Raw genomic sequence first — 24,732 nt, 5'->3', positions numbered from 1 at the left:
AGGAGATTGGGGCAGGAGAATCACTTGAACTCAGAAGGTGGAGGTTGCAGTGAGCCAAGATCGTGCCACTGCACTCCAGCCTGGGTGACAGAGCGAGACTCCATCTCCAAAATAATAATAATAATAATTTGAAGGCAAAACCAGGATATAGTTTAGTGATAGAAAAGATTTTTATTCTGAAGAATTTTGAGTCCTAAAATACTAGAGGCAGTTGACTGCAAAGTCAGCTATAATAACTCCCTCACTTCCCCAGAGGGGAATCTAAGACCCAGAGCTTTATAAAGCCCAAAGCGCCCCCAGAACTTTCTGGCCTTAGTTCGGAGAGCAAAAGGCAAGGCCTGTGACACGGATGCTTTCACCATAAAAACCTCCCTGGCCTTCCCTCACCATATTCCACGCCAGACCGCTCAGAGAAGGGAGATGACAGAAGTTACTGAATCATATCTCAGGGAACACACAGATGTCAAAAATTTCAAGGAGCATGCAGGGGATCCAGGTTAAAAAATGACAAGATTCTGTGTTAAACGTCAGCAACAAAAAAGAAATTAAGAAACGGTGGTGTGTGTGTGAATCACAACAGGCGCCAAGTGTGGGTTATTTTGCCCGAGGGTGTTGGGGCCTGGCAGTCATTCCTCACAGGCTGGTGCTGCCCAGGAGGACTTACTGGGCAGCAAGGTCAGGTCCGCGCGGAGCTGCGGGGGGCAAAGGGCTGCAACCCAGGGGGCCCTAAGAAAACAAAGTGCAGGTTTCTTGCAGAGAGAAGGGAGAGTCCGTCCTTGTCTACTTCACACATGACACCATCTGAGTACCCTGCCAGCCTGTCACTGAAATGACCCTCCCGGTGCAGCGTGGCCTAATAGGAAAACTCTAACAACACTATTAACAAAAAGGGACATCGATTCTCCTGTCAACTGTGCCCTTGACTCTGGGGGCAAGAGCTCCATGACTATTCTCAAGATGTCAGAAGGGCTCTGAAGCTTCCAAAATATCTACACCACCACACAGCGACTTGGAAAAAGGTGACTGTGGAGACGGGATTATTCAGAACTTGAGTCTGAACAGCCTAGCTGTTCACTTCATTTCCACACCCTAGATGCAGGACAAGACATAATGGAAAATGAAACTAAACTGTCATCTCTCCTAACTTTTCTTTCTCCCCTTTGAGACCAAAAGAAGGGGCTTTGGGAAACTACCTGTGAATAAGGCCTTAGGTGAAGTCCAGGTAAAACAGTGACATCAACAAAAGGGGAAGCTGAGATCTGTCTTGCAGAGAAAGGTAATCGCCGCATGTGTGTGCCAAGCCTTAATTCATGGACTCAGCACATCAGAATTGGAAGACATTTAGAGAAGAAGGGGGACCGAGTGTCTCAGACCCCAAATAAGGGAGTTGAAGGGGGCTGTCCACCATGCAGCCAGACGGAGGCAAAGCCAGGCCTGGACCCTCAGCCCACCGCACCGTGCCGCGCTGCTTCAGTAACTGACAAACGAAGCGAGCTTCAAATGGTCCCAAAGCTCCAGGAAACAAAGCAAAAGAACTCTGCTCCCCAGACTCCTGTATTCTTCATAAAATCTTTCTCAAACCACTGACTGGGGGCTTATGAGATGGATAAATGAATTCTTCGGGTACTCAAGATACTCGGCAACTGACCCTTCATAATGGTGCAAGGATATTCCCACGTGCTGACCACTCCCCAGTGCGTGCGTCCCAGTTCTACCCGATGACAACCACCAGGCAGGGCTGGCCCGGGCCACCACCGGGACTGTAGGGCCTGGATCAGCCGTCAGTATGTACAGATTGTTCCCAAGTTCCTCATCACCTAAAATGATCTCCCTCCCCTTATACTAAACCAGTACAGACTCCCTTCCCGCAGATTGCAAATGACAAACCAGATCATCTGTTTCCATAGTGAAAGCTACCTTGGTAACAAAATAAGCCAAGGATCTAATTTTTTTCTGAGTCTCCTCAGCTCTTCCACCCTCTCACTCCTCCCCTCCCTTCCTTGAGCAATTCACTGATTTAAGGAGCAAGTGTCCCCCCCTGGGGAGTGGCAGGTGTCCTGGGCAGAGGTGATCTGGGGACCTCTGCCAGCATACCACTCGCCATCAGCAAAGAGGCACGAATGCACAAATGCCCAGCTCTTCCCTTACCTTCACGTAGGACTTCTCTGTGTCCACAAGCTCCTGGATGACTTTGCGGAGGCGGTCTGCATCAGAGAGGTGGCGGGCCAGAGGCCTTGGAGGAGGATCCTGACTCTCCCGCGGTCCTTCCATGCCGTTGGCCTGACTGTCGTTAAAACTCCTGCACAGTGCAGTGATCTGCTCAGCACTCTGAGAGAGGACAAGAGGTGGAAAATAATGCACGGGCCCCTCCCTGTTAGTATCCGCTGCCCCCAAGGGCACCAAGTGTCTCCGTCTGTGCTCAGCAGGAATCTCAGAGGGGCCTCTGTGTAGGGCAAAGGGTTTCATTCACCTCAAACCCCTCTGGCTATCATTTCAGATCTGAGTAAGGAAGATGTGCGCCCACACTCACGTTCAGTGTTTACACACGAGGCTCTCCATTGTCACATCAGCTGTTAGATGTGTCTTTGGACCTGAAATTACAGAGTCATTGCCTAGGGCTAACCCTCTGCAGTAAAGGTGAGGTAGCTCTGAAATCAAGAAGTTATGGCTTTCTAGGGAGCAACAAGAGCAGATGGCCTCAACAGGCCCACCCGGTCCCCTCAATGGTTGGCCTAATCCAGTTTTCCATCTCCCACACAGAACAGCCCGGAGAGACACAAGAGAGGCACAGCCCAAGAGCAATTTCAGGACGACCTGGCCACAGTGGGCCTGGAGTTCTGCCCTCCAACCTAACCACTCAGCTCCACAGTCTTGTGGCAAGTAGAATCATGAGTGAGAAAGTCTTGAGCTGGTGCACATGCTAGTAATGGCGTAGAAGATGGTAACACCCTCGCCCTAAAGGGGTGCAGAGTCCTGCAGAGCGCACAGGCAGGGAGCAGAGGACACATAAGGCCTGGCGAGGATGAGAGGCCAGGGATCAACCAGCCCCAGGGGAAACCTCTGTGAGGAGGGAGCTAAGCTGGTCTTAGCAGGGAGCCAGGGTCAGGCCTAGGGAGTGTGGGCTCAGAGGAAATACTCGCTCCCAGTCATGGGAAAGGAATCACATAGATGAAGAGACAAGAAGGAACATGACCATCTGGGGGGACCGCTGGCCTTTGGCACAAGCTCCTATTCAGACAGAAGCACCATGTGCTGCCGCCTTCTCAAGGACGGCCTATCTGTATCCACCTGCCTTTGGCTGGAAAGCCTCACAGGTGTCTACCCTGAAACGCTTCCACAGTTGCTGGAGCAGGGTCAGATTACAAAGTGTCCTTTTACCTCTCATTCTTTCCATTCCACCCTCACATCTCCACCCCACCTCACCACCTCCCTGTCTGGAAGCCCGGTGGGGGCAGGGTGGCTTCTTTCTTTCACGTCTCCACCAGCAGCCAGCTCACTGGCCGGCACAGGAAGTACTCGGCCCACCTCTGCTGCACTGAAATTCTTACTGAACAACACAGCTGAGTCCCAACACAAATGACTGGCACCCGTTAACAGCCAGCAACTTTCCGACTGTCAACTAAAAAAACTCTCCTTTTCTCAGCTTAAATGCCTTCATGCCTGACCTCTATCCATCTCTGTCTTGGGTAAGAAGCTGAACTTCTCAGAAGCATCACTTAATATTCACGTAATTCACTTTCTTTCCTTGGATATTACAGAACACAGCTTACACAAGCATGTTGGTCAAACTTGGTAGCCCGATGCATGCTTTTTATACAGTCTCTTGACAAACTGAAGCACCCCAAAATAAAAAGAGGCCTCTCTCAACTGCCCTGTTCTATGCCCCAACCCCCACCAACACAGTGTTGTCATATGATGGAAATATACAATCCACATTAAAACTCAACATTGATCTCTGGCTGGTCTTTCAGTTCAATTCAGTGGGCATCAACTGAGGGCCTGCTCATCTCCAAAGTAGAAGACAGTTCCTACACAAAGAGGTAAGACTCACGAAGGCTGGAAACCCCAAAACATAGCCTAAGGCAGTCTGGAATCAACACAGACTTCTGTGGAACAAATGAAGAGTTATAATAAACATTAAATGAATAGAGGCAGCATTTTGGAATCGGTTGTCCAGGAAGGTGTCAGTGAAAGGGTTGTAACATGTCCTAGAGGGAGCGTGCTCCAAGGGAGAACCAGAGAATGTGCCAAAGGTGCAGTGGGAAAAGGAGCCCAGTAATGTTCCAGGCCTACCTCAAGGGGCAGGTAAGGGTGAGACCCTAACAGATGTCTGCCATGGGAACTCCCAGATGGCTGAGCTCCTTCAGTGGAATCGCTTCTCTTTTGAGTGGGGCACTGCTGAAAAGATAACTGAAAATGTGGAGGCAACTTCAGAGCTGGGTAACAGGCAGAGGCTGGAACAGTTTGGAGGGCTCAGAAGAAGACAGGAAAACGTGGAAAAGTTTGGAACTTCCTAGAGACTTGTTGAATGGCTTTGACAAAAATGCTGATAGTGATATGAATGATAAGGTCCAGGCTGAGGTGGTCTCAGATAGAGATGAGGAACTTGTTGGGAACTGGAGCAAAGGTGACTCTTGTTATGTTTTAGCCAACAGATTGGTGGCATTTTGCACCTGCCCTAGAGATTTGTGGAACTTTGAACTTGAGAGATGATTTAAGGTATCTGGCAGAAGAAATTTCTAAGCAGCAAAGAATTCAAGATGTGACTTGAGTGCTGGTAAAGGCATTCAGCCTTATAGAGGAGGCAGAGCATAAAACTTTGGAATATTTGTAGCCTGACAATGCAATAGAAAAGAAAATCCCATTTTCTGAGGAGAAATCTAAGCTGGCTGCAGAAATTTGCATAAGCAAAGAGGAACTGAATGTTAACCCCCAAGACAATGACGAAAATGTCTCCAGGGCATGTCAGAGGTCTTGGCAGCCCTTCCCATCACAGGCCCAGAGGCCTAGGAGGAAAAAGTGGTTTCCTGGGCCAAGCCGAGGATCCCCATGCTGTGTGCAGCCTAGGGAATTGGTGCCCTGAGTCCCAGCCACTCCAACCATGGCTGAAAGGAGCCAACACAGAGCTTGGGCCATGGCTTCAGAGGGTGCAAGTCTCAAGCCTTGACAGCTTCCATGTGGTGTTGAGCCTGCCAATGCATGTAAGTCAAGAATTGGGGTTTCGGAACCTCCACCTAGATTTCAGAGAATGTATGGAAATGCCTGGATGTCCAGGCAGAAGTTTGCTGCAGGGGCAGGGCTCTCATGGGGAACCTCCACTATGGCAGTGCAGAAGGGAAATGTGGGGTTGGAGCCCCACACAGAGTCCCTACTGGGGCACTGCCTAGTGGAGCTGTGACAAGAGGGCCACCATCCTCCAGAGCCCAGATCCACTGACATCTTGCACCCTGTGCCTGGCAAAGCTGTAGATACTCAACACCAGCCTGTGAAGGCAGCCAGGAAGGAGGCTGTATCCTATAAAGCCACAGGGACAGAGCTACCCAAGACCATGAGAACCCACCTCTTGCATCTGCGTGACCTGGATGTGAGACATGGAGTCAAAGGAGATCATTTTGGAGCTTTAAGATTTCAGTGTCCTGCTGGATTTTGGAATTGCATGGGGCCTGTAGCCCCTTTGTTGTGGCCAATTTCTCCCATTTGGAGTGGCTATATTTACCCAATGCCTGTACCCCCATTGTATCTAGGAAGTAACTAACTTGTTTTTGATTTTACAGGCTCATAGGTGGAAGGGACTTGCCTTCTCTGGGATGAGATTTTAGACTGTAGACTTTTGGGTTAATGCTGAAATGAGTTAAGACTTTGGGGGACTGTTGGGAAGGCATGATTGGTTTTCAAATGTGAAGATACGAGATTTGGGAGGGGCCAGGGCAAAATGATATGGTTTGGCTGTGTCCCCACCCAAATCCCATCACGTAGCTCCCATAATTCTCATGTATTGTGGGAGCGGCCCAGTGGGAGATGATTGAATCATGGGGGTGGGCCTTTCCCGTGCTGTTCTTGTAATTGTGAATAGATCTCACAAGATCTGATGATTTTAACAACAGGAGTTTCTCTGCACAAGCCCTCTCTTTGCCTGCTGCCATCCATGTAAGATGTGACTTGCTCTTTTATTTTTTTGAGACAGAGTCTTGCTCTGTCACCCAGGCTGGAGTGCAGTGGCACAATCTCAGCTCACTGCAACCTCCGCCTCCCAGGTGCAAGCAATTCTCTTGCCTCAGCCTCCCAAGTAGCTGGGATTACAAGTGCCCACCACCACACCTGGCTAATTTTTGTATTTTTAGTGGAGACAGGGTTTTGCCATGTTGGCCAGGCTGGTCTTAAACCCCTGACCTCAGATGATCTGCCCACCTCAGCCTCCCAAAGTGCTGGGATTACAGGCGTGAGCCACCATGCCCGGCTGTCATGGGTGTTTCTTAAAAAACTCCCCCAAGTGTTGCTAATGTGTGGCCTGCATGAGAACTGCTGGTCTACTCTTCATACAGCTTGCATTCTGCTTGGATTTCTGGGAGTGGTGCTGGCTCCAGTGGGATCACCTGTCCCAGGGTCCCCACTGAGGTATGTGGACTGAGCTCACAGGCTAGAGGAAATCGATGGAATCACAGCCATGACTCTGGTGTTCTGGGTGTGGCCTCCTATGAACTGAGCTAAAACGTTCATGATGATAATACTCAGACTCCAAGACTCACTGATTTGAAATCTCTATACTGGGATTTGCGCCACAAGCTCAGACAATATAATTCTGCAGTCCTGAAAACTAACAGTTCCCAGGGCTATAGAATCTATATTAAGATTGAATATACTGTATAAAATAAGATCTGATAAAATGCATCATAAGTTAAATGGCATCTGGTGAGATTATGGCTTTGCTTTACTGGGATGTCAAAAATCACACCTAACAATGCAGTGTTAAAGTAACGAGATCTTACAAATAAAGTATCTTGCCATTTTAGAAAACCAGAATTCATTTTATGAACTTTTCTGGTAAGATTAACTCCCAAAAAGTGAATGTTAGCTGAGATTTTTCATAGCAAATCTACTTCTTAAAGTACCACAATTAAGTGTTCAAGTGCTAGAAAGCCACCTTTTGTACACTTAACATTTTAGCTGTTGTCTAAAGGAGTTGGTGAGGATTACTTGGGACCAAAAGGAGGCAGGGCCCCCAAAAGAAGAAGAGTAATTATAAGTGTGTCTTTTCAGATTGTATCTGAAGGAGTCACTCGGGTGATTACATTTCAGTTCATCCATTGTTTGTGATGTTTATAAACATTAGAGGGACATTCTGGGTGGACCTGATCAGCACTTTATAGGAATAGTGATTATCCGGGCTGGGATATCTTCACATGCATATGTGGTGATAGGCCTGAAAAGCACAGATGAGAGTCAGAAGGCCCCGGCTGCAGTCCAGGCTCAACCCCCAGCCTTCCGTGCACTCCTGGGCAAGTCTCAATTCTAAGTCTTCAGTGTCCTTCCTGATGAAAAGGCAGCAGGAATGCCTATTCCATCAAGTAACTGCTACAATTGCCATTTGGGTCAAGAAGAAAAGGAAACTCGTGTTTGCTGAGCAGCTGCTGTGCACCAGGCACAGTCGGGAGGTTTCTCACAGAACATGCCAGCATTGTAGCTTTACCATGACTCTCCAGGGCTTTCCAGCTGAGGGGCAAGGAGGCTTCAGTGAGACCTTAAATGGCACAGGGCCCGTTCCCCTCTCTAGCTCTGCTCCTCTCTCTAGCTCCAGTCCCCTCTCGAGCTCTGCCCCATCTCTAGCTCTGTTCCCCTCTCTAGCTCTGCTCTGTCTCTAGCTGAGCTCCATCTCTAGCTGTGCTCTGTCTCTAGCTCTGTTCCCCTCTCTAGCTGTCCGCACAGCCCCTGCCACTCCCAGGTATTTAGCAGAGCACAGGCAAAGCAATCTAGTTCCTCACGCCTCCTGATGCCTCTGCCTCCCATGTGGTCAGGGCTGTCCTAGCCCCAGGTGTTCTAGGGATGCAGCCACCTGCCTCTGGAGACCACCTCTGCTTAGAGAGGCAAACACAGCTCATATGCAGACAACTGGGACATCTATTGAGCCTATTCCACCCCCACCCCAGGAATGCTGCTTTAAAAGCAAAAGACTGGCCTGGCACAATGGCTCATGCCTGTAATCCCAACACTTTAGGAGAATGAGGCAGGTGGATCACCTGAGCCCAGGAGTTCAAGACCAGCTGAACAACATAAGGGAAACCCATTGCTACAAAAGATAAAAAAAATTAGCCAGCCATGGTGGCACATGCCTATGGTCCCAGCTACTCAGAAGGCTAAGGCAGGAAGATCACTTGAGCCCAGGAGGTCAGGACCATCCTGGACAACATAGGGAAACCCATCTTTACAAAAGATAAAAAGATTAGCCGCCGGCTGTGGTGGCACATGCCTGTGGTCCCAGCCACTCAGGATGCTGAGGCAGGAGTTCAAGGTTACAGTGAGTTATGATGACACCACTGAGTGACAGAGCGAGTCCCTGTCTCTAAAAGTAAATAAATAAAAGCAAAAGACAGATGATCACAAGTTAGGGCGGGGAGTGTGTGAGGATTCAGTGGCCTAACAGGATGTGCGTATGCAGAATAAAAAACACGGGCACTTGAAATGGGGGCCTCAGATTGTTTTTTTCCAGTTTGTAGCAATCAATGCTACAAACTTGGGTCCATCATGGGCCTCAGCTTTCATAAAAGAGCATGAAACCAATATTTTCTTTAAGAAGTCATAAAAAGATTAAATGAAAACATTTTTTCCAAAAATTATGCTATCTGGAAAGGCAATGATATTGAACCCCACCCCCCAAAAAAATTTTCTTTCAAATTGTTTTTGTTTTGTTTTTTTGATACAGAGTCTCACTCTGCCACCCAGGCTGGAGTGCTGTGGTACAATCATAGCTCACTGCAGCCTCAAACTCCCGAAATTAAGCGACCCTCCCACCTCAGCCTCCCAAGCAGCTGTAACTCCAGGCACATGCCACCACACCCACCACACCCAGCTAATTCTTTTGATTTTTAGTAGAGAAGGGGGGTCTCACTATGTTGCCCAGGCTGGTCTCAAACTCCTGAACTCAAGCGATCCTCCCACGAACTGCTGGGATTATAGGCGTGAACCACCATGCCAGGCCTTTAGGTCAGGTTTTTAAGGTTATACTAAGGTTGATCCCTGCTTGAAAATGATTTTATCAGGTGGGGGGAGGGGGGAGGGATAGCATTAGGAGATATACCTAATGCTAAATGAGGAGTTAATGGGTGCAGCACACCAACATGGCACATGGATACATATGTAACAAACCTGCACGTTGTGCACATGTACCCTAAAACTTCAAGTATAATAATAATAAAAAATAAAAAAATAAAAATAAATACATTAATTTAAAAAATTATTTTATCTTATTTGTAGATGAGGAGCATCCCACTCAAGAGCTCTGAATTCAGGCAGACGTCTAAGCAGTTATTTTTGTTTTAATGTATGGATAAGGACATCTTCCTGTCTATTTTCAAGGAGCCCATAAACCCATTTCTTAGGAGTGGCAAGAAAACTTCTTAGGACGATCAAGCAGCTCGCCCAAACCCTCTTTGAAGGGACGCAGGGACAGAGTCTTTGTCAAACCAAGCTCTGAATCACTCAGATGAACCTTCTAACCTGGGCTCAGCACAATACTTTTCATTAGAAAAATACCATGACGGCCTCCTCTTGATGAGAGTTTGTGAAATCTGTTACCTTGATCACAACAACTTTGATATTCTCTTTTGTCTTATTCAGAGACATCACAGCCTGAGGCCTTTCAAGTTTCCTGTGAGTTTTGGAATCTTTAAACTACTATGGGATAGGTACATCACCTTACCCAGAACTATTTCAAGACTATGCCTGAAATTTCGTAGCTACTGCATGAAATACATGGCAGGAGTCCACTGCATCAGAAGCTGCGCTACGTGCCTGCCTTTCCTGGCTCAGGGTGCAGCTGTGGCCTCATTTAGGGATTCTGGGTACTGCAAACTCTTGTCAAAGGCACCTGTTTGTATTGCTTGGGCTCAGAAAACACTTTCAGTCTAAGAAAAAAGGTTTAAAAGTGCTGCATAATTTGGGGTAATGTGGCATACAGAAACAAGGATGAAGGACAGCATTTGCAGTGTGTACTACATTTCAATTCCTGCTTTAGAGGAAAAGCATGTTGGGGGGATCCGTGACAGACGTAACCAACAGAGAAAGCTACAAGAGAGGTGGTCCCATCACTTTGCAGTATATTCTTTTGGCAGATCCCTGGCTGCCCCCCACAGCCCCCTCTCCCTCTGCATGCTGACCCACTCTGTGTTGAGCCATAGGCCTGGACTGAATCCTGACCCACTCTGTGCTGAGCCATCAGCCTGGACTGAATCCAAGTCTAATGTCCTCAGAGTTTCCCCAAACCAGGACATCAGTCAGAAGAACTAGGGTTCTGCTGCTCCTCCTGCACCGAAATAGAATGCTAGAAAAAATACAAAATACATTTAGGCCTGGGATAAACGGTCAATTATCCTTAAGGAAAGTCAAGCCCCAGAAAGGGTGTGGTTTATATGGTTTGTGTTCTCATACACTGAGCACTTACAATATTCCCAGTTCATTGTCTGGAAGGCATGAGGAGGCTGCACTACTAAATAATCTCAGAGCGCAACGGACACTGTCAGCTGTCACATTCGAGCAAATTCATTAAGTCAGAAAAGTTCCCTTTAGGAAAATGGGGAAAAAAAAAAAAGACTAAAAATTGCACAAAGGACTTTTTCTGAACTCACTCTGAACTTCGTAAAAGTCACTGTCTAACTTACAGAAAGATCTAGTATTATCCCCAAATATCACTGGCAGGGATGGAATCTGGAAGGACCACAGAGGGCTGAATGATGACTTCCCCAGTTTTGTTTTGTTTTTTTTTTTTTTTTTTTTTTTGAGACGGAGTCTCACTCTGTCACCCAGGCGGGAGTGCAGTGGCACGATCTCGGCTCAGTGCAACGTCTGCCTCCCAGGTTCAAGCAATTCTCCTGCCTCAGCCTCCCACGTAGCTGGGATTACAGGCGCATGCCACCAAGCCTGGCTAATCTTTGTATTTTTAGTAGAAACGGGGTTTGAGTTTCATCATGTTGGTCAGGCTGATCTCAAACTCCTGACCTCAGGTGAAGCACCTGCCCTGTCCTCCCAAAGTGCTGCGATTGATTACAGGTGCGAACCACCGTTCCTGACACAGACGATGCTCTTGAGTGGAGGTGGATCCTGCACACCTGGACTGCACAGTGGGAACAAGGGGCCCCTGGTCTGCACATCCAGCTGCAGCTACCCTGGGCCACCCCACTGCAGCCAGGTCAGGGTTTCAGGGCTTAACTCTGTTAAGTGCTTGGGGGGAAGCTGGCAGGGCCCACAGGCCAATAGAGGGCAACACCACATCCAGTTTCTCCTGGACTGGCACGCTCCGTGGAGTGGAGGAGGAAAAGGGCAGCACATCAGCCCCTTGGCAGGGTGCGGTGGGAGTTAAAAAACAGGTTCAAGATGACTAGTGACATTTAAAGTTGAGGACAAACCATTCATTTTATAGCGATACACTGAATACTCCAGGGAAATTGTATGAAATTTTATATTTATCAAAATGGTACAAAAAGGATGAAGAAATGCTGCTCCAAAGAGCCCCATATTATTTGTCTTCTAGACTAGACAGTTGCATTTCCAAAGGTTCTATTTCCTGGGCAGAATGAGAACATAAACTGTGAAAGTAAACAGTCACCTAAAGAAATTGTGGTATGAAGAGGAGCCATGTGCAGCAGCTGCCAGTGATGCCAGAGACCAACATCTGCTGACCAGAAGAAAAGGGCATGATTCACTGGTAAGGGAAGAAAGTAGGGCCGGGTGCAGTGGCTCACGCCTATAATCCCAGCACTTTGGGAGGCTGAGGCAGGCAGATCACTTGATGTCAGGAGTTTGAGACCAGCCTGGCCAACATGATGAAACCCCATCTCTACTAAAAATACAAAAAAAAATTAGCCAGGCTTGGTGGCACACGCCTGTAATCCCGGCTACTCAGGAGGCTGAGTTGGGAGGATTGCTTGAACCTGGGAGGCAGAGGTTGCAGTGAGCCAAGATCGTGCCACTGTACTCCAGCTTGGGTGACGGAGCAAGACTCCATCTCAAAAAAAAAAAAGAAAAGTAGGCCTGCCATTTTAAAGTAATTTAAAAGTAATTTTATCTATATTTGCTATATATAAATATGTATGCATAGATTTTTATAAAATTGAACTACATGTATAATAAATGCAGTGGTTAACACTGCCTTTCAAGTTATTTTAATCTTTTGGCTTATCTGAGTTTTCTCATTTTTTATAGCAGTTGAATTTTTACAATGTTTAATGGAATCTTTTCCTACCACTTAAAAAAAATTATTTGAGGCAGAAAAGGCCTGATAAGACATTCTGCTTCCATAAAGACACTGTGATGAACAAGACTGGCATAATCGCTCCTTGAGTCTGGCTGGGAAGACAAGCTTTGAGCAAGTCATTCAAAGGTGACCAGTGCCTAAAGTGAGGGGTCCTACGGAAACACAACAGAGAGAGCTACTCTGGTTGGAGCAAGGACAGGAATAGCTAACACTGGAGCCAGGGTTAAAGTCAGCTAAACTATGCACAGCTTGGGGCTGGGGGAAGCACAGAGTGTGTCAGGAACTGAAGGCTAGTGTAACTGTGGCCCAAGGCAGGAGAGAGAGGCAGGGTCTGGCAGGTGCGAGTTAGGAACTGGGGACACCTCAAAGACAAGAAGGGCATGAGGTGGTGAACTTTCTGTGAAGGAGACGAGCTCAGGGGAGAGCAGGGGTGGGTGGAGGAGACCCACCTGGAGGTGAGTTCAGCAGCCCCTGCTGCCTACTGGACACACAGCTTACAGGTGACAGCATGATGGGCTATGTGGTGGATTTGCACTCTCGGTGGTACAGGTGTCACCTGGTGATATGGTTTGGCTCTGTCTCCACCCAAATCTCACCTTGAATTGTAATGATTCCCATGTGTCATGGGAAGGACTTGGTGGGAGGTAATTGAATCATGGGGGTGGGTTTCTCCCATGCTGTACTCGTGATAGTGAATAAGTCTCATGAGATCTGATGGTTTTATAAAGGGCAGTTCCCCTGCACACGCTCTCTTGCCTGCCGCCATGTAAGATGTGACTTTGCTCCTCCTTCACCTTCCCCCATGATTGTGAGGCCTCCCCAGCCATGTGGAACTGTGAGTCCATTAAGCTTCTTTTTCTTTATAAATTACCCAGTCTCGGGTATTTCTTTGCAGTGGTATGAAAATGAACTAATACACCTGGGCTCTGCCCCTTTTCACGATCCCACTGTAAGTGTGAAACTCACACCAAGGGCCTCAGAATGTGCTTGAGACTAAGCTTTTCTTCAATAATTACTTCTTTCAAGACAGAAGACTTAGGCACACAGGCTCTGGAGTTATAACAAACCTTGGCCATGGCCATGATCAGCTGTGTGATCGTGGCTAACTGCTCCATGACTCAGTTTACTTGCCTATAAAAGCAGTAAAGGGTGGTCGAGAGCATTCAGTGAGATAAAATATGTGAAAATACTTAGCATAGTACAAGGATTCCATGAAGGCCAGGGCTCAATGAAAGTTATAATTTGCACAGGGCATTCGATGTCTCAGGTTCTTCTATTTTTACAAGTATGGAAGAAAAAATTTTCCGAGTGCCCCAAAGGAAGGGCAAGAACAGTCAAATTCATCTCATCAGCAGTTTCTTACTGGGCACCTCCTGTCTGCCAGGCTCTGTTCTGGGTGTGAGGATAAAAGGCAGAAAAAGGCAACAGGCACAGTGACAACAAAACTCAGTATCTCAATAAAGTGGCAAGGGCTATGGGAAGAGTAACAACGAGGCGAGGTGTGCAGAAGGCCAGGGCTGGAATGAGCAGCTCCAGTCATGGTCAGAGAGGGAGGAGGTGGGGAGTGGCCACCCGCTGTCTGGAGGAAATGCGAACATACTTCCCTGAGAAGGCAGACGGCATGTGCATGTCCCAAGTGGCAAATCCTCAGTGCCTAGGGGGCATGCCCCAGGAAGGCATGTCAGAGCTGCATGCTGGAGAGAGGAAGGGCCATGGTCACTGCTGTGGGGTTTCCCAGACCAGAGTCACAGGCAGGGCCCCTGCTCCCCAGGAGGGAGCAACTGAGCAGCTGGTGGCAGAGCAGTGGGAACAGGAGGAGCGTCGGGCTTGTGTGTCCTCACTGCCTGCCTTCTGCTCGGTTTCCTTATTTAACAGGAGTTTGGTCGGAATTCAGGAATGAATAAGATGTTCTCTCTGCCAAGGAAGTTTCAAGGGCCGGGCAGCATTTCTACACAACCAGCCACCTCTTTCACATAAAATTCTGGGAGTTTCAATGCTACCCTTAAGGCTAATCTGTCTAATGTATGCCACCTCTGCCAGGAACTGCATTTTCTCTAACCCATTTTTCACCCGGAAAGAAAGATACAGCTTTGCTTCTGGTTAACAGCCTCCCCAAGTTTTGGGATAACAGACATGAGCCATCATGCCCAACCAGGAAAGGTCTTTAGTGTTACATACTCTGAGACTGTATTGAGACTTTTTTCTTTTTATATATTCATGATTGGACAATAAAGCGCCAAAAGATTATCTTTATCACTTTATTTGAAGACAAAATATGTCAATAACAGCAACTATAACCAAATTCTTGACAGACTAGAGCTCTGACAAATCTCCATTAGCCACCAATTTCCTGGGCAGGTCAAGTCTATCCTACAGAAGACTGAGGACAAAATTCAGTTGCATACTGGAAGCAGGAGATCTCACACACTTAGGCTTAACAGTTCAGGCTGTGTCCACCCAGTTTTGCTTAGGACAGCTCTGCCCAACTACCTGAGCCCAGACTGTCCCTTAACTAAGCCCTTCCTCCCTTTCTCTGGCTCCCTAGAAATTGATTTTCTTTCTAGTTGTAATCCATGTGGGTTCCCGGCTGCCTTAACCTAGAAAACAAAACAAAAAATAGAGCAGCACCTGGCTCCCAGGTACAGACCAAGCACTCTGCTCTGATAATAGTTCTAAGATGCTCAGAAAATAATTCGGTTGCGCCTATTCCAGTTCCTTGCTGACACTCCTTGGGCATCTTAGATGCGCTTCTAGACTGCTGAGGAGGCTGCATCCTCTGCTGGGTCTCTGCAGCTGTCACAGTCTACCTGCTTTTGGAACATAAGCCTTGGGTCTCTATATCCTCACAGATTCCTCTTGTCGATGGGGGTGTAGCCAACTTTGTAAATTAAGCTAGAGAACCAAAAAGTCGTGTCCAGATTTCTAACATCGTACCTTGCAATTTCACAAATACAGTCGCTCTACCTTTAAATCAGTTCAAGAGTGAATACACCCACATGCCATGAGTCTGATATTTAAACACAGTTTTCTCCCCTTTCTTCTACACGCAGTGCCATATTCTCCTTACTAGGCAGTGTGGTGTCATGGGAAGAAGTGCTTTAGAAGCTGGCAGGGCTGGGTGCGATCCGTGGTACAGTCACTGCCTAGGACACACTGGCCTGCTAGTCGACATCTCTGGATTTGAGTTTTCTCATGCTAAATGGGGCTGGTAATATCTGTTCAATAGGGTTGTGGGGAAAATGGGTTTAAATGAAGTGATGTATTTAAAACACATTGTATTCGCCATGGGCTAAGTCTCCGCAGACTGGCTCAGCACCCCCTGCAGTTTACAAAGCCCTTCCGCGTGCCTAGTCTATTTCACCTCACAGCCATGAAACAGTTGTGGAAATGGAATCCCACTTTCTTAACAAATAAGGATTCAGGGGAGTGAATGATTTTTCCAAAGCCCACTGTGAGTGCATGGAAAGCTCCAGCAATTCTGGTCCAAGTATCTTTTCACTTTGTGCAACAGCAAATTAAGAGACAAACATCTACTTTCCTTTCCAACTTAGTAGAGCAGGAGGGAAAATCCTTCTAGTTAACTCTCCTATTTCTTATGTATCCCACTCTCCGAGCACATACTGCAAATGTACTATTTGGGATGGCCTTTGCCACAGGACAATCAGAGCCAACTCAAGGTGACAGCAACTCAGCAACAGAGACAGGGGTGCAAAACAAACAGCTTGACTTGCCCTGGATTATTCTTCTCCAGAAGAAACCAAGCCACAGTTTCACTGATGGGGACAGATACACAGGGGCACAGGCTCTGACTTGGGGGAATGAAGGGGACTATGTCACCACCTGAATTTGTTGCAGGCAAATTATGAATTCTTAAAGATTTTTTTAAGCATTTAAATTTCACCATCTGCAATCTTTTTTCTTCCCTGCCCTCCGCCCCCATCCGAGATGGAGTTTCGCTCTTGTTGCTCAGGCTGCAGGGCAGTGGCACAATCTCTGCTCACTGCAACCTCCGCCTCCTGGGTTCAAGTGATTCTCCTGCCTCACCCTCCCGAGTAGCTGGGATTACAGGCATGCACTACCACGCCCAGCTACTTTTTTTTAGTAGAGACGGGGTTTCACCATGTTGGTCAGGCTGGCCTCAAACTCCTGACCTCAAGTGATCTGCCTGCCTTGGCCTCCCAAAGTGCTGGGATTACAGGTGTGAGCCACCACACCCAACCTACCATCTGCAATCTTTTGTTTCCACTTAAAAGCAGAGCCCACAAAGATGCTCAGCCAGCCAAGGGGGCTACTGAGGCTGGGCAGCCTTGCATCCCATTCCCTATTGGTACATTAGTATCTTATGACACCTTCAGCAGTCACACTTACTTCTACTGATGGCTGCTTTTTCAGGTTTCATGTATCAAAGATGCCTTTCATCGCTTATGAAGAATGTGATGGGGGCAGGGAGACAGGGTCCAGGCACTATGATTTTGTCTGAAATCACATCCTCTTCATGCTTAAAAAGCCCTACACTTTCTCTTCTAATATTGGCTTACAACAATGGGTGGAATCTGGTTTCAAAAAAGTTGTAGCTTCTGGGAGGAACGTCATAAGCATATAAAACATCAATTATATGTTAATATCCTGGCAACCTTAATCAGGCAGGGGTACTGCCAAGGGCTACTTGCCTTTAAGTGAGCACAGATACCCTGTATACTCCTTTAATTATGGTTTTTGTTCAATGTTTTTTGCTGGATTTGAGTAATGCAGTAGTCACATCTGGCACCCTCATCAACAGGTTCTCAAAATAATGATAATCTCGTATGGAACAATACCTATCTTTATTTATATAAGTATTTATCTGAGACTTTACCACTCTATAATCTACACTGACTTCTAACAGAAATGAAGTAAAATTTAAACTAAGACAACTATCATTTTCAATAAATAGCTTGACAGTTTTGATCAAACTTCTTAAAAATAGAAATCAATAAATACACGGGAAGCAAAGCCAGGTATCCCTGGTGGTGAGAAGAAGAGCTGGGGATCTAGGGAAGGCAGCAGAACCAGGACACTCAGGCAAGAAAAAAATGGAAGAGACAGAGTGAGGGCGGCAGAACGTGAACAGAGACTTTCTTTAAAGCCCCACACTTAGAAGTTATCTGTAAGCCTCACGTTGTATTACTGCTTGATCATCCACCTTTCCCCATCTTGGTAACTCATCTGTAAAAGCCCCAAATTCAAGACCTCGGTGCTCAAATGAGAGGAAGGCAAAGTGCCTGCCTGTCCTGATATGTGTGTCACCCGGGCCCTCAAAGTGCCCTTTATCTATGCCTGAATGAACCAAGAAAGGAATAAATTCTTAAAAATCCCAGCTGGGTGCATTGGCTCATGCCTGTAATCCCAGCACTTTGGGAGGCCGAGGTGGGTGGATCACCTGAGGTCAGGAGTTCAAGACCAGCCTGGACAACATGGTGAAACCCTATCTCTACCAAAAATACAAAAATACAAAAATTAGCTGGGTGCGGTGATGCGTGCCTGTAATTCCAGCTATGCGGGAGGCTGAGGTGGGAGAATTGCTTGAACCTGGGAGGCAGAGGTTGCAGTGAGCCAAGATCGCACCATTGCACTCCAGCCTGGGTGACAGAGTGAGACCCATCTCAAACAAATAAATAAATAGAAAATCCCAAAACCAGCTGAGAGCGGCATGCAAGGTAGGAAGATGGCAGGACTCCTCCAGGCATTCGGCATTTGTGGTTTCTGAGCAGTTGGTGATGAAATCCCCGGCTGTGCATATGCCAGGCCAGAACCTTCTAAGCAATTGCACATCTCAGAGCCTCCTCCTCTGCCAGCTGTTTTCTGAAAACACCAGAGGACTCAGGTGGCAGCAAAGAATGAGAAAGCGCAAAGGCTGGTGAATAGCAGAGGCAACAGCATGTGCTGGAGGCTGAACAAACACAATCGGGGTGTGGAATGGGCAAGAACCAACAAAAGGACGACAGGGGAAAGAGAATTGGGGGCACCTTTAAAACAAACCTCCATTCTCCTCCTTCCTCCCATACTAATGACACATCCATGTTTTTCTTGCCCTTTTCTTCATGTTATTATCAAGACAGCAGGAGACGGGTTTACAAAACGAATGATCCCATCTTAACCTTCAGCAGTTAGAAGCTGGTGCTTGAGATGGTGAAAATACCGTCATGTGTACCTGGATGAAGCACTTCCAGGCAGAGTTTTTCCATGACCCCTCCTCTCTCAACTCCAGGGTGTGACACACACATCTACTCTTAGCTGAGTCTATAGAGGAAATTGCAAAATGACTCAGAACAATTTCTCACAACTTACTTTTGCAAAAGCAAAAGCAGCTGCCACTGTGGAGCCGGGACTTTATCACAAGGTGAGAATCTGCTATGAGTCATGAAAGGCATAGAAAATGCCTTGAAACTCAAACACATCTTTTATTCAGTACAAGGTTTTCATTGGACTACAATCTCTACGCAAGAATATTTACAGAAGGCATCCAGGTGACGATTTCAGAACTTTGAACAATGGCAAGCATCTGAGAAGGCTTCGGTGAAGGGGATTTAATGAGTGAATGAACAATGAGACACTACACCCACCCCCTTGGTAGATATTAAAGATCGGATGAGATTCCAGGCACCCACACAGTGGCAAGCCAGAATTAGATAGTAATTGTGCCTATTACTTCTTTAAAAGAAAAAGGGCAAACGGCAACAAGGGCTTAGCTAATTTGCTGACGTGAAAAGGGGCAAGGGTGAAATTCACTAGCAACACCCTTGCTGGGGAACACAGGAGCCACGGCTACCTGAGCTTCCCTTAAGCTGAGCATATAAAACACCCCTCCTAGTCCATCAGACAGCTATTTATTTTACTGAAGAGATCCATAAAAGTTTGGTTTGGGATCAAAATGTTAAAATTCTTACTCCAAAAAAAAAAAAAACATTTTGTTCACTAAAGATAGAAAATAAAACTTTCAAAATGCCAAAACACCCCGGCACATAATGCTGCAATTGGTGTTTAACAACCTGGGTTTGCATCCATTGAAGTGCAGAGTAAAAAAAAAAAAGAAAAAAAAAAATCTGGGGATGTCTAACCACCATCATCAATATAATCTATTCTGGTCTCAACCTAATAATTTATTTGCCATCTAGGGGTTATTTATGTAACATTCCTCAACATCTCTTAGCACATTAAAAAAATAAAGCATTAATAGCTAATCTTACCCAAGCAATTAGACTAAGATAAAAACAAAGTTCAAAATATCACTTGACTATATAAACACAGTGCTGTTCATATTGTAGGTACTTGATAACTGATTCTGCAATATCAGTAATATTAAGTCAAGACACAGGCTAAGCTATTCAAATGTTTACTCAAAGTAAGGATCACGAACTGACGGTTCATAAATTCCTAATGGGGAAAGCTGTGAATAAACATCATAAGACTGGGGAGCTCCCTGGAATTGTCTGCAATTTCTAACGTATGTGCATAAGCAATTTTCTGGGGACCCACAGCTTTCCTCAGATTCTCAAATGGTCTGCTTGAAATAAGTTCCTAAATAACGTAAGTGCATAAAAGAGCGGACAGCATCTGGAAATACGGTATCTAACCATCCTGACCTTCGCATACCATTACCTGAGAAGCCTCCAAAAATCTTAGAGGTTTTAGCTTCAATGAAATGCGTGAAGGACAATAAATGACTGAAGCAAATTCTAATAGGGTTCTGCTAAGATTCTTCTTCTAAGCAGCTCTCCATATTCATGGGGATAAAAAGGGATATCCAGCAGAAAGCTGCTTTGGATCAGGCATTCAGGCAGAAAGACAGACAGGGAGAGACATCAGGGCAGGACAGCTGGCTGGTCAGACGGACCCTTGAGTTTCACAGATAGGGAAGTTTGACAACTTACCCAAGGATGAAGAAACGGCTCCTCAGGGTAAGACTTAGGGCAAAAAACCCATGTTTTTTTGTTGTTGTTGTTTTCTGTTTTTTGTTTTTTTTGAAACAGAGTCTTGCTCTGTCATCCAGGTTGGAGTGCAGTGACGCAATCTTGGCTCACTGCAACCTCTGCCTCCTGGGCTTAAGCAGTTCTCGTGCCTCAGCCTCCCGAGTAGCTGGGATTACAGGAATGAGCTACAATGCCTATCTAATTTTTGTATTTTTAGTACAGATACGGTTACACCATGTTGGCCAGGCTGGTCTCTAGCTCCTGGCCTCAAGCGATCCACCCGCCTCAACCTCCCAAAGTGCTGGGACTACAGGCGTGAGCCACCACGCCCAGCCACACATGTGTTCTTACTCCGAGTGTACCCCATGTCGAGGTGGCTTCCCCAAAGAATAGGCAAGAACAGGCCGCATGTGGTGGCTCACACCTGTAATCCCAACACTTTGGGAGGCTGAAGAGTGTGGATCACTTGAGGTCAGGAGTTTGAGACCAGCCTGGCTGACATAGTGAAACCCCATCTCTACTAAAAATACAAAGATTAGCTGGGCATGGTGGCGTGCACCTGTGGTCCCAGGTACTGAGGAGGCTGAGGCATAAGAATTGCTTGAACCCGGGAGGCAGAGGCTACAGTGAACCAAGATCGCGCCACTGCACTCCAGCCTGGGCAACAAAGTGAGACTCCCTCTCAAAAAAACAGAAATAAATAAATAAAAAATAATAAGAATAGGCAAGAACCTGCAAATGGTATTTACACTGAGGCTAGTTTGGCCTGAGAAATCACACTTCCTGCTTTCTTCTCCCACAGAAAGCAAAATTCTATCAAGGTCTCCACAGCTCCATCTCTAATTCAGAAGCCCAGAAAGGAAATAAAGATCTAGAAATAGAGGGCTGAGGGGCATGGAGATGGAAGATGGAAGAAAGAGGACGGACATGGGACACTTGCCGTTCAACCCCATCTTCACTGTCATCCAGGTGGACAAAATTAAAGGCGAGACCTCAAGCAGCTTGGCAAGAGGTCCCTTGCGACCACCTAAGTTGCAGGGAGCTGGCTGATGACTCCTTGAACTTGGCTTTCTGTTTGCCTTGAAAAGGTCAAACATATCCCACTTCAAGTGTCATCTCAGATAGGATGAGAGCAAAACCATGGCACCCGCTGTTTCAATGGAGAGAAAAAGTAAGGAGAAGCCTGTATCAGAAATAAACGTGGCAAATAAAGCATTAGGTGAAGATCAGCATCTCTGCTCAGTCAAGGTCAAATCTTTGTGTGGCCTCAGCTCTGAGTAGTCTCCAAGTCACTTTCCTGTGCATCACTGTCCCAGCAGGATGAGGAAAGGGAGTGTAATTATCTCTTCAGCAAGTTAATTTCAGAGCCAGCATTCCACCTGACAGGCCTTGATCCTCTAGCCCACCCCAGTGATTCACACTGCAGCTCTCACAGCGCTGCTCTCTAGAACTTTTTTTTACTTCTTTATTTTGTGATTCTGAAGATGACTCTTAATAATAACTTGTTTCTTTTTTCCAAAAAAACACAAGGTGAAAGAGAAAAGTCTGGAAAAGAAGAAAGCAGGGACAGAGGAAGGCAGGTAGGAAAGTACTGTGGCACAGAAAACAGGAGGGGAAAGAACCAAACACTGCATGTTCTCACTCATAAGTGGAAGTTGAACAATGAGAACCATGGACACAGGGAGGGGAACATCACACACCGGGGCCTGTCATGGAGGCGGGTAGCTAGGGGGCGGATAGCATCAGGAGAAATACCTTAATGTAGATGATGGGTTGACGGGTGCAGCAAACCAACGTGGCACATGTATACCTATGTAACAAACCTGCACATTCTGCACATGTATCCCAGAACTTAAAGTATAATAATAATTTTAAAAAGAGGTAAGACACGCTTAATTATTATCTATAACTTCAAGTTTAAAACGATGTCTTCTTTCTGTCCCTAGTTTGTAATGCAAATCCCTATTTTTTCATTAAACTCTTCTCTACAAAAAAATAAAAAATAAATAAAGAAGCTGGGAAGCCAGTTGTGCTGACGAAAGTGCCACAGTGATCCAAAGACAGAAAGGAAAGGGGAAGAAGGGCAATCCGTGACCTCCCTGCATCCTTCCAACCTCACTGTGCGCCAGGTGCCATCATCCTTACTTTCCAGATCAGGAGACACAAGCACTGATGGGACCACGCTGGCCCAGGGCTCCTGGGGTTCTTACTGTGCAGCCCGCCAGGCCTCCAGACCAGTCTCGCCAGGCTCAAGTTCCCCTGCCTTGCATGATACTCTGCTCCTAGACATACGTGTATTCCATGTTTAATAGAGAAAACACAGGCCCTCTGCCACAGCTGCATGCAGACTCAGAGCCCCAGCCAAAGTCTCATTCAATAACTCAACACCCCATGTCTGAGTTTTAAAAGCCTCCCTGGCAAAGGCACAGCCAGCTGAGGACTCATCAGGCAACTTCCTGTTGCTGGCAATTTCTCTTTGGCCCCAGTTAGCCCACAGCACAGACCATGCCAACAGCCCCACTGCCCACTTTTTAGTTTGCCTCTGTCCAAGGACCCACTTGGCAGGAGGAATCAGCCCAGCTGACGGGAAGGGCCAGTTGCAAGAAATGGCGAGAAAGGTCACCAGCAAGTTTCTTCCCACTGCCTTCCTGCCACGCTCTGTTGTTCATCCCTCTCTACAGGACAAGCTCTCCATTGCCAAATGGTCTTCCAGGCAGCCACTTGCTTGGAATGCTGTCTTTTGGATTCTCAATTCCACTCTTTTTTTTTTCTTCCTGTTTTTCCTGTTGACACGTAAGTGACTTTGCCAACCCTGTTGAACAGAGCATGTAAGTTATCCCTGGCAAAGAAAAGAACAGGTCTCTGTATGCTTTATGCCACAGTAATGTCTTCTATAGCCACCGTCTTCCTGCCACACCCAGCAAGGGGTTGGCATCTGCCTAACACATCCACCCTAATGACCAAGGATAGACCAAGAAGAGCGGGGGCACAAATACTCTGGAGCATGGAAAATAGGAAATTAAAAAAAAAAAATCCAACTCACTACAAAGAGATCAAATGGTCTTTGAGACTCCAACAAAAACTAAGCACAGTCATTTCAAACAAGTCCACAAACTTGCCTCCAAGTCTCTGCCAAGGAAGTGTGGCGTTAGAGAGGCAGAATAAGGCATACGCGCTGGCGCCACACTCCGCCCAACTCTGACCCCTGGCGATCTGTGTCCTTGCCGCCTCTCTTCCAGGAGGGGCAAAGTCTGCAAGCCCTCTTCGGCTGGCAGAGCCGCTCAGGCTTCACTAAGCATCTCGGTGTTCACAGCCTACTCCTGCTAAAGAGAAAGGCAGATCTAACATACACTATTTTTATTTGGTCACTTGAAGCGACCCTTTGGAAAAGCTCATCCATTTACGACACTATACATTAAAAAAAGGCAGCTACACGGTGAGCAGACTGTGTCTCCATGCAGACAACAAAGAGGACCCAATTCTTACAGCTTTTGGTTTCTAGTTCGTTTTCATCTCATGGGACGGTTGGGGAGAAGTTGATCACTGACACTAACTTCAAGAACACGGGGTGGGCGGCTAAGATGGTCAAGAACACGGGGTGGGAAGCTAAGATGGTCAAGAACAGGTGGGCAGCTAAGATGGTCAAAAACATGGGGTGGGCAGCTAAGATGGTCAAGAACACGGGGTGGGCAGCTAAGATGGTCAAGAACACGGGGTGGGCAGCTAAGATGGTCAAGAACATGGTGGGAAGCTAAGATGGTCAAGAACACGGGGTGGGCAGCTAACATGGTCAAGAACAGGTGGGCAGCTAAGATGGTCAAGAACACGGGGTGGGCAGCTAAGATGGTCAAGAACACAGGGTGGGCAGCTAAGATGGTCAAGAACATGGGGTGGGCAGCTAAGATGGTCAAGAACGGGGTGGGCAGCTAAGATGGTCAAGAACACGGGTGGGCAGCCAAGATGGTCAGGAACACGGGGTGGACAGCTAACATGGTCAAGAACACGGGGTGGGCAGCTAAGATTGTCAAGGCATGCACATGTCTTACTTTCAACAACACTTTATTGAGGTGCTCATCTATTTGTTCACAGTTTCCTACCTTACATCGAATCTCAGATCAAGAGGCCATTAGGTGAGCAGCAGGGAAAACCTTCACACACGTATACATGGGAGACACACCAGGAAGGGGCAGCTTACAGCCTAATCCTCTCTCCCCTGCTGCCAGTGCTCCTAGCTGGACATAATCTCACGTGATCCCTTTGACAACACCGGGTTGGTGGTGGTGTTATGTTTATTTATAGAGGAAGATACACAGGCTTAGA

The 24,732-nt window shown here is 46.8% G+C and overlaps 1 protein-coding gene across 3 annotated transcripts in view; it reads right to left on the bottom strand.

Moving 5' to 3' along the window:
• TIAM2 (TIAM Rac1 associated GEF 2) overlaps nt 1–24,732 on the bottom strand; it is a 132,483-nt gene that overhangs the window by 15,352 nt on the left and 92,399 nt on the right. For all 3 annotated transcript variants that reach the window (XM_030809864.1, XM_030809865.1, XM_030809866.1), the window contains one exon: nt 2,149–2,328. In XM_030809864.1, the coding sequence (XP_030665724.1) occupies nt 2,149–2,328 (180 nt within the window). The remainder of the gene's footprint in view (nt 1–2,148; nt 2,329–24,732) is intronic.

Source organism: Nomascus leucogenys, chromosome 3 (genome assembly GCF_006542625.1).
Source record: "Nomascus leucogenys isolate Asia chromosome 3, Asia_NLE_v1, whole genome shotgun sequence".
NCBI lineage: Eukaryota > Metazoa > Chordata > Mammalia > Primates > Hylobatidae > Nomascus > Nomascus leucogenys.
The sequence above is the reverse complement of the archived record's forward strand: the minus strand, read 5'-3'. Positions and strand labels throughout refer to the sequence as shown.